A 17,151-nucleotide genomic window follows, 5' to 3' on the forward strand; every position below is an offset into this window, starting at 1 on the left:
TACAAAACGTATTACGCCCCTGGTTGCAAACCTCATTCAGAAAACAGCACACCGCGCGACAACTTCCACACCTTCCACTTGTAGACGGTGGTCTAAGAACGATAGCTTGGTAAACTCCAATAAGTTTTAAACCCCACAAATTGCCGTAGACGATCAATCCACTGGCAGCGGTCATCACACCTGGCTCCAGTAAGTAAAGCCTACCCCTTATCACAACCCGAGTAACGACTTAAGAACTTTCAAATTATTCGTAGACTTCCTTGAACACAACAATGCGATTTAGACGCTCTCCCAGCGCCAACAAAACTGTTAAAAGGCCCCGAACAATTAATAAAAGAAATAAATTATGGGGTTTTACGTGCCAAAACCACTTTCTGATTATGAGGCACGCCGTAGTGGAGGACTCCGGAAATTGCGAACACATAGGGTTCTTTAACGTGCACCTAAATCTAAGTACACCGATGTTTTCGCATTTCGCCCCCATCGAAACGCGGCCGCCGTGGCCGGGATTCGATACCGCGACCTCGTGCTCAGCAGCCCAACACCATATACACTAAGCATCCACGGCGGGTGCTTAGTGTATATGGTGTAAATAATAATAAATAATAAATGATAAATAATAAATGATAGCTTACAATGTGCTTTCAGGTTTATACGTGATTGTCTAAAGACAAGGTACAAATTATAATCGATGTTATTTTTTTATAGAATTTGGAATAAGTGAATGAGCTCTGGTCAGGGGTTCGACGGTGTAACTCTTCGCATGTGAAAAACTCTTTCCAAAGAGCCGACATGTTTCCTTCAAATATTTATTTATTGTTGTACCTACGCGCTTCCCTCTTGGTGGCCGAAGAGGCTGAAATATTTACTTTGCAAAACCTAAACCAGCACGCCATTCAGTCGTATCATACCAAACTGTTGCAATAAATTTCATTTATTTATGGCTAAATTTCATAACGTTTAAGTTCCCGTCGATAATACTTCCTATATTCTAATACTCTAGTGCACCCTAAGCTATGTGGTTTCACACCGTGGGAAGAACGAGCTCGATAAAATACTCTGTGAAATGAAAGGCAAAAAACTTACTCACACAACTCAACCCCTTTCAGTCGAGAGCTGCTTCGGACAGTGTTTGCCACCCCGTAGAGACATAGTACATGAAGAACCGGTTGACAGTCATATGTCACCTTCTCAAGTTCTTCGCCGGAATGACCTGGGGAATGTCCCCAAGCGCCACGCTGCAACTATCTAGGCTTCTTTCTCTCAGCTTCTTGCGGTACAGCTTCCCAGTTTTGACTACCACATGTAAAACAAGCCAACGTAATATTCAAATCTTTCAGGCAGAGGCCCTTAGGATGTGTGTAGGTCTTTCTCCAAGTTCGTCAATGGCGGCAACTGTTGCAGTCGCCAGGGAACACCTCATCGAGACCCACATCAAAGTTGAAGCACTAAGCGTGCACGTAAGGCACCTTTCCCGCACTGCTTGCCACATTCTAGCCTCTGTATATGCTGAGAGACCGCGTGCCTCATTCTGCCGAACGGTATCCGGACATCGTGAGGCAATACTATGTTGCTTCACACCTTCCGCCAGACCTTTTGCTCCATAGTGGTGCCTCATTCGCCCAAAGATCAACCTGACAATACCTGGCGTCCGAAAAATAGCAGATATGTCACCAGCGGCTCTTAAATAGCTTTCCTAACTCCTATTAAAGGAGAATTAGTGGTATTACACCCGCAGATACTGAGGAATGAGCGCTGACAAAGCTTTACCGCAGCTGTAGTAATTGCAGCAAAAGCCACAATTAAGTTGAAAACGTCGCACGTTTTCAACTTGATAGGGAGCAGAACTCGCAGTACACTTTATTAATGATGAACCAAGACACGAATGGTCGATTTTCTGCCACACGAAGACGGCAGTAAAGTGTTTATTGTCAGCCGCACGGCGCAGTTTGCACGAACAATTGGTATTTGAAACCACAGAAGCCATACACCACCTGACTGAGAAAGTACATGAAATATTTTTTCAGTGGATAACAATCACATTGGTATCACTGGCAATGAATGTGCCTATGAAGCTGCTTGTTCAGCTCATGCACAAGACGACCGCATATTAATCCCGTTGTCTAGGACTGATGATGCAAGGATAATACGTCCACTTGCACGCCATTGCACTGCCCCGCAGTGGCATGAACCACATGAATGCAGGGCCGGTAACACACCCTGTATCCAACTTTATGCATCCTGCTTCCACCGAGACTTGCTCGAAGAGATGCGACCCTGTTGTGTAGGCTATGTTTAGGCATCGCGTTTACCAGTGCTTAATCGTTCCGCATAGGGATTTACGGCACCACAGCATGTGGCGATTGCACCGACGCGTGAACGATTCGTGATGTTCTTTGCCAGTGCCCGCAGTAGAGTGCGCAGAGACAATCGCTTTCCGTCGTGCTGAACCAGTTGCACGACCAGCCACTTTCGGAACAAAGAATTCTGAAACATCGAGGCGTCTTGACATCACATCAGAAGGAACCCCCGTTTGCTCTCTGATCCACACCGCTATCTTCCTTTCCCTTAACGTTTCGCTGAACATTTTTCGTTCCGTCGCTATTCGCGTGGTCCCCAGCTTGTTCTCGAGCTTCTTGTTACCCTCCATGTTTCTGCTCCATATGTTAGCACCTGTAGAATGCAAAGGTTGTGCACTTTTCTTTTCAACGACAATTGCAAGTTGAATATGTGTGGAGTCTGACAACGAGAGGCTTTCTTGCTTTATTTGATACCTGTTTTGACTCTAATAACTTATGGTCACGTCACCTCAGAAATTGTTAATGACAAATTTGTGTGACGCAAAGTATGCGATCACGTCTAGGCCACCGTGAAAATGACCGTAATTAAAAAAAAAAGGAATAGCACATCAACTTATATATTTACTACAGTATAGGGCTGAATAAACGGGAGGTGAATGCAATGCTACATCACCTCACATCGTTGTGGAGGTGTCCAACATTGGTGAGACTGTGGACATAAAAGAGTGCCTTGTGTAAATCGACACAACCAATTTGTTGGAGAATTTGTTGTATAGCGCGAAGCGGGAGAAGGGATGAAGAAGAACGACGACAAGCGCTTGTCCTCGTTCTTCTTCATCCCTTGTCCCGCTTCGCGTTGAATCACATGGTCTCATGGAAAGCCAACTAGCCGAAACCAGCCTCCTAAGTTACAATTTGTCGGTTTCCTAAGGCAAGCTCTTCTCACTCAACGGCTGGTAACTATTGTGCTGCTGACCTCCTGCATGTGTTCGTCCTGGAACTGGATCGTTCGCTCAAAGACCTCCGTTCTCCTGCACCAGAACGGTTCAGCAGGGCGTCCGCTTGAATCTGCCTTACTCCCTGTAGACTGTAAGAGCAGCAGTGGTGCCCTTATACATATGGTGTTCGACAACTTCAAATAGTGAATTCTAGATTCGCATACGATACCGAATAGCAAGGACCATTCGATTCGCATGCGATGCCTTGAATTGCCGTTGTCTTATCTTTGACCACGTTGGAGGACCAGCACGGCGAGAAGCTGCGTGTGTGACGTCACGTGTGCGTTTGGAACAGTCGGTTGCACATTCCGAAATTTCAGCTTTCCGGTTCTGCGGTTAAGAATTGAATTTGCTGCGGTCTACATGGAAAGCTCGTTTTAAGTGTTCTTTGGAGAACATCCTTTGAAGGGAACGTGCGTCTCTCAGTAACGGATAGCAAAATACTCCACCAACTCTCGTCTTTGGCCGAGTACCCTGCGCAGCCTCTCGTGCGCCTTGTTCGCACTGGGCATGCAACTTTGCTTCCCACTCTACTGCATTCACCACCAGGGCTTCGTGCATCGCCTCCGAGAACCGCAGCCCGATCACGGAGACGTGCTTTCAATTTGCAGACAACCCGTAACCGACAAGCACTTCACGGAATGAAGTGTTGACCGGCGTTTCCGCACCGCCAGCTGAAGAGGCCGTCACGCCCTATTGTACTTCTTCCGATTCATGAAATCGAGCAATATTTGTCTCATGTGATCTCCTGAAGCATGGTTTGACATGTACACTCTAAGAACAGTTTACACCCTTTGGCTTGCCCCTTCTCCCACACAAAGGTAATCGTCATCTGCCTTGATGCGTTTCCTTTCTTTATCGCTGCAAGCCCGGAACTTTCCAGTGACGAACGGCACGCGCGTTACCAGAAGAGGCACTCCAAAGGGTGTAAACTGTTCTATGCTGATAACGCGCGTGCCGTTCGTTACTGGAAAGTTCCGGGGTCGCAGCGATAAAGAAAGGAAACGCATCAAGGCAGATGACGATTGTTTTTGTGTGGCAGAAGGGGCAAGCCAAAGGGTGTAAACTGTTCTTAGAGTGTAGCGCGATTTATTTAAAGGGCTCAAAAAGTTTTGCAGGGCGCCTTTTTGCGCGAGTTCAGACACTCAGGGAAGGAAGAAAAATAAGCAAGGGATAAGGCATGCACATTCGAAGATACAAATCAAAGAAGCAAATGAGAAGCTGTACCATTGTAGGCACTTTTACGCGTATATATGAGACATTATTACGTCTCGACCGTGCATTCAATACATGATCTCTTTGAAGTCACGATTCAGCGGCTTGGCGAGTCCTAATAATAATAATAATATTTGGGGTTTTACGTGCCAAAACCACTTTCTGATTATGAGGCACGCCGTAGTGGAGGACTCCGGAAATTTTGACCACCTGGGGTTCTTTAACGTGCACCTAAATCTAAGCACACGGGTGTTTTCGCATTTCGCCCCCATCGAAATGCGGCCGCCGTGGCCGGGATTCGATCCCGCGACCTCGTGCTCAGCAGCCCAACACCATAGCCACTGAGCAACCACGGCGGGTTTGGCGAGTCCTATGAACCTAGCCGTCGAACAATAGAGGAAGCAGGGACCGTCTCGAACCAGGACGCCACCGCTTGGAGCGCGAAGCTGCTTCATCCACGTGATGCGCTTCTCGGTGCCGTCGGTAGAGTTTTGGTAGTGAACGTGTACACACTTTATGTGAGGCTTCAGGCTGTCGCTGAACGTCTGCACGCATACCTCGGCGATATTGTCCAGTAACGTCACCGCCGACAGAAGGCACAGGTACTGCAGGCGGCCGATGAGGGAGATGGCTTCCTGGAATGAAGGGATGCCCAAAAAAATTATATTCTTAAATAACTTAGACCTCCAAAAATTTAATAAGGGCGTAAATGTCTTTAACTCGCACTCTGATGGTGAAAAAAAAATGATGCAACGGTGAATGATAGACATTTACATGCTTTATCCTTTCTTTTTGGGTGCATTGTATAGTGCATGCATTTGGGCTTGTTAGTTCATTACCTGAGCAGAAATATCACGGAATAACAGGATGTGTGTCTGTCCCTTTTTTCCCCATAGTATTATGTTGCGCTGTTCGGCACCAGGAGCGATGGAACATGCGAGTGCGACAGGGAAGGGGTAGAGGCTAGAAAGTTTTGCCGAAGCAATTTCAGTTGGCCGTATGTAACCCTTCGATGCCCGTGTCTGCGGTAAACATTATAAAGTGAAATTAAGCTTTCAGAAATTGTGCTAAACTAACTAAAGAATTTGATGGGAGCAAATCGGTGTTTTGATACTGCAGGAACTTATGGTTGCGATCGGTTGCCTGTTCTGAGCGAAACAGCAAGCTCTGGGAAGAAATAATTATTTTTTCGTTTCTTCTGCCGTTAGAGGGCGACAGTGTCTGCGAGTGTAATTACATAGTTACCGTGAGCATTTGCTTCAAGAAAGATACGCAACTACAGTGAACCTAATGGAAAAGTACTTTGTTGCTGATTGGTTGGTTCATGCAGAACAAGTAATGCATTGCGCAGAATCTGTATTTCTTTTTGTTCGCTTCTGAAAGGAAAGTGTGGGCATTTCATTTCACAGTGGCGGCAAAACTATTCTAGGTGTTCGCGCATTTCCGGGTGGCGCTAGTGGTTACCTTACATATATATTGGCTTCCTGTCGTTTCATGCAATAAAAGATTGGGTATATCTAATTTAGTTCTAGCGCAAGCTGAGCAGGGACCAAAGAGAGGGATATCTGACACACACAGTTCTTTGTGCGTGAGATGTGCCTTTCTGTTGTCCTTGTTTAGCCTGCGCGACAACAAAAGAATATATGGCATACCAACAAGCCCCTATAGCTATCCTCATCGACAGTTGGTAGTCTGCGGTCTTTCCTACCTCTCCCTCCGTCATTTTTCACATATTTTGCACAGTACGTAACTCACTGAGCATACGTATAAACGAGAAAATTTTTGCTCCGGCCCGATCGACACATATAGAGTAGGAAACCATCCGTAAACATGCTCGTGGCACTGAAAGAACATAGATCAAAGCCGACTCACCATCAGACACGCCTCGTCGATGGGCAGGGCATCGTGCCGAAGCACGAGACAAGTCAGCGAGCTGTTTCCGGCGAGCAGCCGACCCAAATACGGGTAGTCTGTGAGCGAGGGACTAGGGCAGTCTGAGAGCCGCACGGAAACCGCTGGACAGGTCTCGATGAACCAAAGGGACATAGGGCCATGCACGTCACTGCGGGTAAGTCTGGCAAGTGCATTGTGAAACACGGGGCCGCCGTCTTGCATTTCCGGCTTGTTTTTGGGATCGTTGTAGAACTCACCTTCGCAGACAGCGCACTGAACGAAGCTACCCTGCCTCTCGATCCGGACGTCCAGTTCTTTGAAGTCGGGGCAGTTCTGCGCCAGACGGCGCAGAGCTGACGGGCGGCGAAGCCCGCAAGGGGTCGCGGAGAGGGATCGCAGATGCTCCAGTGAGCCGCCCTGGAGTAGCGCCGTCAAGTCGAGGTCGGGGCCGAAGTGGAAAGCGCTTATGTTAAGCTCGACGACCTGCTGGAGCTTGACAGAGATGAAGTCGCGAAGACTGTCGCGGTACATGGCGCCCGCAGTCGCGTAAACACCATCGGAGGGCTGTGCCGGAAACAGCAGAAGGCAGAGTTCTCGCACTTTCGTCCAGAAGTGTCTAAAGCCGGGCAGGCCAATCCATTCCGGCGTGAAGCCTTCTGCGTGGTGCACGGCAACCAGGACCAGTTGTTGCGGCAAATGGATGGGATTTGTGTACCCGACAGCGAGATCTCGGAGTAGAACACAGTTCCACATGTTGCTCGACCTCTGGTAGCTGACGTTGGCGCAGACGGCCGCGCAGCTCATGAAGTCCAATGGTGTGGACGCGAGGCGTTGATTGGAGGCTGGCACCTCGGAAGAGAACGTGAATGCTTCCAAATTGACGCCCTGTTCGAGGATGGTGTTACATTCCAGGAGCGCATTCATGAAGTTTCCGCGCACGAAATGAACACGCAGCTCGTCCAGCTTCGGGCAGTAGCTCAGGAGCGCCGAGAGAAGCTTGAAGTTCATGTCGCCGCTCACTTCGGCGTACATGCGGCGGAGATTGAGTGCGAGGGTGCCTGGCACTTGCGACGCGGTGTTGTGCACCTCCCTTATTTCCGAGTCCACGTCCGTCTCAGCAACGAGGGAGAACTCAACTTCCTTTAGACGCGGGAGCCGGTTTAGCATTAAATCGAGCAGGGCGCTCGGCCTGAGCGGGCAGGCGGCACACCGCAAGTATTGGAGTCGCGCACATTTGCCGATGTGCAGAGGCAATTCGTTCGGTTCGAGAAGAATGCAATTGGTCATGTCGAATGAGCGGATAGCCGACACATATTTCACAGCGTCTAGCTTCTCAACCAGAGAAGACTGCCCTTGGTGGGCGCGTATCACGACCATTATTTCGGTACCCCTGTGCCTTGTTTCTTTAGTGGAGGGCTTCACGCTCGGCAAATTATAGAGGCTTGAGTGGCGCGACCGAAGCAGCGGGGAAAGGCAATGGTGCTAACCGAGCGTTACGCACTACGGTTGACAAATGTTTGTTGCACACGTTATACACTACGCGCTAGCAACGTGACGTCATGGAGGTGCGGTGGCGCTGGCGTAACTCTCAAAGCGTGGATAAGAAATATTTCGACGAGATTTGCGAAGGCGTGCGTTTATCGCAAGATGTTCGAACGAGTTTTCCACATTTACTCGGCAAACATCATTGTTAAAAGCAGTGAACTTTGATGAAGGGCAGCAGAAGTGACAAAGTTGTTCGCTCGTTTCACCCACTTCTGTGTGCCTGCTTGTTCACAGTATGCAGTCGTAGATGCATGAATCCGTGGTTATGATACCCTACACGAGATAAGATTTTACCGTAGGTATGCATGTGTGGCTGCAATACACCGGAGCCAGCTTCAAGCGATATAGCATCTAACCTGTAGAATAGAGCTAAACCCACGCTTAACGACTAGCTAATACCACAAGCCTAGCCATGCAGCTCTTGCTTTCGCAATGCAACTAGGGTTAACCAGAGCTAAACCGCAGGCAATTTTTACATGAACTCGCTTCTGACAGGTCGCGAACAGCGATGGCATATAAGGTCGTGCCGAGATATCTATGCGTCAGAACTGGACTTCCGGTTCCCGCTGCCGCCTGCAACAGCTTCTGTTTCATGGGCCATGTCGTTGTGATTAGGTTAGATGCTTGTCTTGCCTTGTCATGATACCCTTCTTGTTGCACAATGCACAAATCGCGACGTCGCACTGCTTCCGTGCTAGTCCGAGCACCGGCTGCAGCCGCGGCCAGTCAGCGTTTCCATTCGCTCTGCCATCGGGTCGGGCTGGATCAACCTCGTAGAGTAGGGCCAACTCAACCCGACTCGATGCTCGTTCAGGCCGATGGCCAGCGTTTGCACGAGCTCGACAGGCCAATTCAAGCCTGACAAACCGACCCGCTTCTGTCTGGTGCATGCTAAATGCCCCGCTATATTAGCGCTTGGTAGGGACTATAGCCGGTGCTGCATCGTGTTTAAGCGTGCTCCTTCGTTGCTTAACGAAGAGCAAATTAAAAAGAATGTGCACTGATAAGGTGATGCGTCAACTCACAACTATTATTTTTGTGTTAGAGTACAGTGGCTATTGTGTGGAAGTCAGAAGAAAAAAAGGAACTGAGGGAAACAATATTAGACAGAAATAAAAGCGAGACAGATTAAAACACCTCATTCCCTTCGTCAACACGTGTGTGATGGACGTTCATTTTGTTGCAAAAGCGCGGCGTTTGAAAATTGTGTGATTTAAGAATTCATAGTCATGGATGGAGCGTTTTCGCTTCTATCTGTGTCGCGCAGTTTTGCTGCCTTACTAATCTCTTCCTCCGTGTTATCTAACGCGTGATATAACTTCACAGCCTTCCTGACCGCGTTTGTCGTGAGCATGCCAGAAAACTCGATTTAAAAATGAATTTCCTTGTTTTACGCTCCGAAACCACGATACAATCATGAGGTACCCTGTAGGGGTAGGACTCTCGAATAATTTTGACCACCTCGGTTTCTTTAACTATCGCCCGATGCATGGTGCACGAGCTTTTCTTTGTTTTTTTGGGGGGGGGGAGGAGGGGGGGGTTTGCTTCACAACCAAATTCCGTGGCCATGGGATTCTGTCCCTCTCCCTCGAGCTTGGGAGCTCGTTGCTGTGCGAGCACTTCTTAAATTTCTATGGCTTTTTTTTGTTCCCTTAGTACACGCCTATGTCATGTGTCTGATTCGCCGGCGTAAAATGATTATGAAGGTAAATTTAACAAATTTACCTTCATAGTCAAAAGAAGCTCTAGAGCTTGTCGGAATAATTTCATCACATATATACTAGAATAACGCTCGCATAAAACTCATTGACAGCAATCTGGTGGGATTGATATTCCTTTTAGATACCGAATTCAATAAAAATGCTCGAGGGCAATGGGTAGGCAAATAAATTTGCTTAACCACAACAGAATGTTTACTCGGAGATTTCCAAAAAAAAGTTAGTACAGCTGTTTTGCCACTTACAAAAGACACACTGATATTCAGAGAGCATCCTTCCCCAAGTTGATTTGCACATCGTTGGCAGTGAGCGAGTAAAATTAATTTTCGGAGACCAAGCTGTTGATGCCCGAAGGTGGGCGGGCCACCCTTTACCAGGTAGCCCAGACCCGTTCAGCACTCGTGGCTGGTCCTCAGGACTTGGCCTAAGCGAAACATGTTACGCCTCCCATTGCAAACCTCATTAGGAAAACAGCACACCACGCGACCACTTTCTCCACTTCCACTTCTGGACGGTGTTTTAACAACTAAAGCCTTGTACCTCGGACAAGCATTTATCCTCCAAGAGCTCCCATAGACGATCAATCCACTGGCAACCGCACTCGGCTCCAGCAAGTAGTGTCTGCACCTTACCACAATCCGACTAACGGCTTATGAAGTTTGAAATGTGTCGTAGATTTCCTTGAACCCAACATTGCGCTTTTGACGCCCTCGCAGACCCAACAAAATTGTTAAAAGGTCCCGAACAACTACAATATCGTGGAAAAGGAATGTTCAATAGCCAGTACGTGAAACAAGGATATTTTAAATAATTTATCCATAAAATGACGACTGTGGCTATGCATGGATGTGTAGTTAGTAAGGAAACAAATAATTAATGGTAGCTTACAATGTGCTTTCAGGTTTATACGTGATTTTGACCGCTTGTAGAGCTGGTATCATACTACATACCAGCTCGACCAGCGGCGGAGAGGAAGGACGCGTTAGCCACTCCCCAAACGCGAGCCCATCCCGAAGATAGTGGAATGCTGGGCCAACCCGCGGTGAGATGCAGTTCGCCTTTAAGAGGCCCACATACACAGCTTCGCCGATCATCCTTCTTCACAGAGTGGAGCGGCAGTGATATTTTTTTCGTTCCGTCGCTCGTCGCGCAGTCCTTAGCTTCATCTCGAGCTTCTTTTTTACCCTCCTTGTTACTGCCTCCGCCGCCGGTCGCTCAGTCATTGCACTATCTTCGGCATTGTTCGACGTATGGGGTGTGTTGACGCCTGCTTCAGCTCCGCCGCCGGTCGCTCCGTCATTGCACTGTCTTCGGGATCGGCCCACGTATGGGGTGTGCTTGAGGCCTGTTTCACCTTCGCCACGGGTTTTCCCGGCATTGCACTATCTTCAGGATCAGCCCATGTATGGGGAGTGCTTAAAGCCTGCTTCACCTGTGCCACGAAGTTAGTGCGATGCCAGGCCGACACGCGGCAGAGGTGAAGCAGGCGTTTAGCACTCCCTATACGCCGGCCCATTGAGAAGTTGGTGCAATGCGGGGCGGACCCGCGGCGAGGTGCAGTTCGCCATTAAGGGGCCTTCATGCACAGCTTCGCTGGTCATCCTCCTTCACAGAGTGGAACGGCTCTGATATTTCTTTTTCGCTCCGTCGCGCTTCGCGGGGTCCTTAGCTTGTTCTCGAGCTTCTTTGTTACCCTCCTAGTTACGGCCCTATATGTTAGCACCTGTAGAATGTAATTGTTGTGCTTTTTTTCATTTGAACGATCGTGGTAAGTTAAATATTTGTGACGTCTGAGAAAAAGGGGCTTGTTTACGTTATTTTATATATGTTCTGACTGTAATAACTTAGGGCCACGTCACCGGAGAAAATTGGTGATGACAAACTTGTGTGACGCAAGGTATGCGATCATATGTAGGCCGCCATGGTAATGACAATAATGTAAAAACAAAAATAGCACATCACCTGATTTATTTATTGAGTATAGTGCTCACTTAACGGGAGCTGAGGGCAATGCTACATCACCACACATCGTTCTGAAGGTATTCAACAATGGTGAGATTGTGCATACAATAATTTGCTTTGTCTATATTGACACGTGTACATGTTTATCTTTCTCGGGTGACCAGGTTTCACCGCTTATCAAATGTTATCACGCTGCGTAGGACGCCCTGCAGTTTCTGGAATGTTATCGATGGTTCCATCCGCTGTCTGTCACCGAACCTTGTTTAATCTGATTGCATGTTTGCGCGACAAAAAAGTTTAGAACTTTGTGGAAGACACGCAGCTCCCTGCGGTTAGTCTGAAACGTTCGGCGATTGACGTATTAAAGCCGACGCACTTGACCTGTTGATCAGACTTTGGACGATCGCCGACTGTATTCGCCGCTGTCGCTGGGCTATAAGTGTAGCCTGTTGTCGTGGGCACTTGTTCGCCCAATAAAAGTTAATTTTGTCTTTCACAGTATTGCTACTGTGTTCTTCAACATCACCACAGCGTGACAATATCGAGAGAACCAATTTGCAGGAGAGTGTGTGGTGCAGCGCGAAACGCGACAAGAGATAAAGAAGAACGAAGACGAGCGGTTGTCCTCGTTCTTCGGTGTCCCTTCTCCCGCTTCGGACTGCATCACATAATCTTATGGACAGACAGACAGACAGACAAAGAACTTTAATAGCAAGGTCCTGAGACGCTTTGCCCTAGGGCAGAGCTGCGGGCCGCTCCCACGTGGGGACTGGTAGGCCGAGCCTAACCGCCGCATCGTGGGCTCTCTGGACAGCCCAAGTTTGCTGTGCATATTCCGAGCTCCGGATGGCAGAGCTCCACTCTTGTTCTGTGATGCGATTGGGTCCCTGTAACGAGGGGCATCGCCAGAGCATGTGTTCGAGATTGCTAACAGCCCCACAGTCGGCGCAAGTAAAGCTGAAAGCCTCTGGAGTGATCATGTGAAAAAGGGCCAGGTTCGGATAGCACTGCGTCTGAAGCATGCGTAAAGTGGACGCCAGAGGTCTAGCCAGTTTGCAGTGAGGGGGAGGATAAGTCCTCCTACCCAGGTGATAGTGCATAGTAATTTCGCTGAAAGTAGTGAGAGTGTCCCGAAACTCGAGAACCCCAGAGTCTGAGCTCAATCTTGCTCCCGCGCGGTGGGTTAGTGCGCGCGCTTGGGAGTGGGCAATGTCATTAAGATTGGGAAACGAGTCAAGCTGGGGGTCGAGGTGAGCCGGAAACCACGTGATGGTGTGCGGAGAGATTATCTTGTTCTTGAGAATCTTGTGAGCCTCCTCAGCGATGGATCCTGAAGCGAAAGCCCTGACCGCCGATCTCGAATCAGTGAAGATTTGTGATCTGCTGTTGTCTAGGAGTGCTATAGCAACTGCGACCTGCTCCGCTCTGGTTGGTGTTGAGCACTTCAGGGAAGCCGCATTCACTATCTGTCCGTTGTGATCAACGAGGGCAATGGCGAAGTTAGACGACTGTCCATATTGGGCTGCGTCGACAAAACATGCCGAGTAAGGATCGTCTTTGGTACGCTTGAGGAGGGCGAGGGCTCTTGCCCTGCGTCTGCCTACGTTGTGTCGAGGATGAACATTACGGGGAAACGGTGCAACTCGTATGTTGTTCCTTTGATTGTCTGATATTTCATATTTCCGCTCTTCCATGAGGATAGGGTTGATCCCAAGAACTGCCAGGATCTTCTTTCCAGCCGGGGTACAGGATAGACGGGCCAGTTGGGCTGACTCCAGGGCCTCGATTATCTCGTCCAAGGTGTTGTGCACTCCTAGTTGCATAAGGAGGTCCGTGCTCGCCCGTAACGGAATGCCTAGTACTTTTTTTATACTTTTTCTGATGAGTGTGTTTAATCGTTTTTTCTCGGAGTTATACCAGTTGTGCATGGCGGCCACATAAACAATATGACTCATGAGGAAGGCGTGGAACAACCGGAGGAGGTTGTCTTCCTTTAAGCCTCCACGCCTATTCGAGACTCTGTTGATGAGTCTCATCATGTTCTCAGCCTTGGCTGTCAACTTGTTGAGCGTAGTATTATTACTGCCATTCGATTCGATGAACATGCCAAGGACCCGAATGGTGTCTACTGTGGGGATGGTACAGCCGCTTTTAGTGTGGAGCTTGATGTTTATTTCAGACAACGGTTTCCATCCTCTAGGTTTGGGGCCTCTCCTGACTGGCCTGTAGAGGAGGAGCTCAGACTTGCTCGGGGAGCATCTAAGCCCCGTATTTTCCAGGTACATCTCTGTTTGATCTACAGCCTCCTGTAAGCCTAATTCAACAGCTCCCTCGCTTCCTCCGGTGCACCAGATTGTGATGTCATCAGCGTAGAGCGTATGATTGATCCCTTCTATGTTGGAGAGTCTTTGCGATAATTTCGTCATGGCGATGTTAAAAAGCAGTGGTGAGACTACCGCACCTTGTGGCGTGCCTCTGGGGCCCAAACTGAAATTGTCGGACTTGAGGTCACCGATTTTGAGCGTGGCCTTGCGATCCCGTAGGAACGAGCTGATGTATCTGTGGAAGGCGTCTCCCAAATTGAGCTCTGAGATGGAGTTCAGAATGTGAGCATGGGATACATTATCAAAGGCTTTCTCTAGGTCTAAGCCTAGGATGCCTCTTATATCTCTTGTGGTGTTGTCAATGATTTGACATTTGATGAGTTTCATGACGTCTTGCGTTGACAGGGCCGGACGAAAGCCGATCATGTTGTACGGAAACAATCCTTGTTTCTCGATGTGCTTAGAAATTCGATTGTGTATGACATGTTCCGCTACTTTCCCCACGCAGGACGTGAGGGAAATGGGTCTGAGGTTTGAGAGACTCGGGGGTCTTCCAGGCTTTGGAATGAGGATGACCGAGGCCATTTTCCAGGACTCCGGGACAACCCCTCGTTCCCATATTCCATTAATCTCCTCTGTCAACCATTCTATAGAGCAGTCGTCCAGGTTTCGGAGGGCGCGGTTGGGGATGCCATCAGGACCAGGGGCAGACCTGCCATTTAGATGCTGGAGAGCTTCCCTTACCTCGCATGTCTTGAAGGGGTTATCTAGCTCGGGGCAAGATGAGCCTTTGTAGGGGGGATAGTCTTCGTCACTCGAGTTGCCCAGTGGCAGATACTTGCGAGCTAATCTGTCGAGTACGGTCTGCAATGTCTCTGATTGTGATGCCTGGTGTAGAACCTTCGCTATCACTTGTCTTTGGTTTGACTTGGTATTGGTATCATCCAGCAGATGCTTGAGTAGGTTCCATTTAGCTCCAACTCTCATCTGGCCATCCACAGAATTGCAGACCTCATCCCACTGTTGTCTGCTCAAGGTTTGGCAGTGATCTTCTATAGTTCTGTTGAGCTCCGCGATCTTTTTTCGGAGCCTTCGGTTGAGTTTCTGCCCTTTCCATCGTTTCAAAAGTGACGTCTTCGCTTCTAGAAGATGAGCGAGGCGGCTGTCCATCCTGTCCACCTCCAGTTCAGTCTGGATTTTCTTTGTCGCCGCGCTGATGTCCTCCTTTAACTATATTTAGGAGTGATGCGCGCGGGAACTGCAACTTCTAGCTGCGGCGCGCGTACCAACGTCTTCGAATACGGCCATGTAAGAACAGGTTCTTCTGCACAGTGAGGTGGCTGATTAGGCGGGCTGCTTCTGTGACAGCCAGCACTTCCTCCAGGCGCTCCTTGGTTGATCAGTGGCCTGTGTTCCTGCTCGTCCTTGGATCCTGCGTCGTCTGTGGCCACCGTGGTTTCATTTCCACGTGCGCTTGCACCCGCTGCGAGTGCTTTCAAGCGTCTGAGCCCTGTACTGCCTGCTGAGTCTGCGCGGACTGCACGTGACTTCAACGAGGACCATATAAGGACGCACACAACGGCACTGATTCAATTTGGCGGCAGCAGTTGCGGCGGCATGTCCTCCTTCTAAGAAAATTCTTCTTGCCAACAGGTTGATCAGTGGCCTGTGTTCCTGCTCGTCCTTGGATCCTGCGTCGTCTGTAGCCACCGTGGTTTCATTTCCACGTGCGCTTGCACCCGCTGCGAGTGCTTTCAAGCGTCTGAGCCCTGTACTGCCTGCTGAGTCTGCGCGGACTGCACGTGACTTCAACGAGGACCATATAAGGACGCACACAACGGCACTGATTCAATTTGGCGGCAGCAGTTGCGGCGGCATGTCCTCCTTCTAAGAAAATTCTTCTTGCCAACAGGTTGGTCTATTACTTCTGTACACTATCTAAAAATTAATTCTGCCGCAACTGCTGCCAAAAGTTCTTGTTTTACTGTTCGTAGTGTATATGCTTCACTATGCCTACCACAGCGGAACTGGCGAAAAAAATTGCATCTCTTGAAGCAGTGCTGAACGAGAAGTTGGATACACTGATCGATGATTTAGTATCACGAATTAACATCAAGCTACAGAATGTAGGACTAGGTGAGCACGCTTCCCTCTGTGAAAGTGTTCAGTTCATGAACAAGGAACTAGACACAATAAAACTAAAACAGGAAGAACTCGTAACCTCAAACAAGGCGCTCTTATCGCGCAACAAAGCGCTCGAAAGAAAAGTGGCTGATGTAGAGCAATATTCGAGAATGAATAATGTGGAAATTAAGGGAATCCCTACATCGCAGGGTGAAGACTGCGGAGTCATTCTGAAGCGAATTGGCGATGCTATCGAGTACCCTCTCTTACCCGCCGATATCGATACGGTTCACCGTGTTGCCTCTAAATCAAATGAGAAGAACATCATTGCTCGCTTCTGCTCACGGGATAAGAAAAACGAGTTCATTAGGAAGGCAAGAAGAGCTAGGCTTCGCACAGAGCACATTGGTTTCACAGGTGGCACTAGCACGCCTGTGTATGTAAATGACCACTTGACCATTGATAACAAGAAGATGTTCTCGAAGGCGCTGGCACTCAAAAAAGAAAATAAGTGGAAATACTTATGGACAGAAAACTGCCAGATAAAAGCCCGCAAAACTGATGATAGCAGGGTCTATCGCATTTTCACTGAGTCCGACCTTCGAATCTTCACGTGATTCACTGTAAATATTTTTTTTCCATGTTTTTCCATGGCCTTGCTTTACCCCGTTGACGTAAAATCTTGTCTTACCGTAAATAAACGATCACTCATTCACTTCAATGCTCGTAGCCTTCGCAAGAACATAGATGGAATTAATAACCTCATTGCCTCACTTGACCATGTCTTCACTTTTATCTGCATATCGGAGACTTGGCTTTCTGATTCCGACAACAACATGAGCGGTTTTCCGTCTTATCAACCCGAGTATTGTCATCGTCCAACTAACAGTCATGGTGGCGCCGCCATTTTTGTTTCACAAGCTATTACCTACGCTCGCAGATTTGATCTGGCAGTTAACGTGATTCATTGTGAGTCAGTGTGGATAGAAGTCGACCGGTCATTCCTTAATACCAACAAGAACTTGATCCTTGGTTGCATTTATCGCTCACCGTCATCTTCCCTTAACGATTT

General features: G+C 48.5%; 2 protein-coding genes across 2 annotated transcripts in view; both read right to left on the minus strand.

The window, feature by feature from the left end:
- Positions 1-17,151, minus strand: part of LOC139049030 (transcription initiation factor TFIID subunit 11-like) — a 101,187-nt gene that overhangs the window by 1,839 nt on the left and 82,197 nt on the right. The window lies entirely within an intron of this gene.
- On the minus strand, positions 1,025-8,405 carry LOC139048692 (uncharacterized). Its single transcript, XM_070523184.1, has 3 exons — positions 6,386-8,405; positions 4,806-5,148; positions 1,025-1,059 (listed from the first exon to the last, which is right to left on the minus strand). Exons 1-3 carry the CDS (start codon positions 7,781-7,783, stop codon positions 1,025-1,027), a joined length of 1,776 nt encoding a protein of 591 aa, XP_070379285.1. The 5' UTR covers positions 7,784-8,405.

This window comes from Dermacentor albipictus, chromosome 8 (genome assembly GCF_038994185.2).
Source record: "Dermacentor albipictus isolate Rhodes 1998 colony chromosome 8, USDA_Dalb.pri_finalv2, whole genome shotgun sequence".
Taxonomy (NCBI): domain Eukaryota; kingdom Metazoa; phylum Arthropoda; class Arachnida; order Ixodida; family Ixodidae; genus Dermacentor; species Dermacentor albipictus.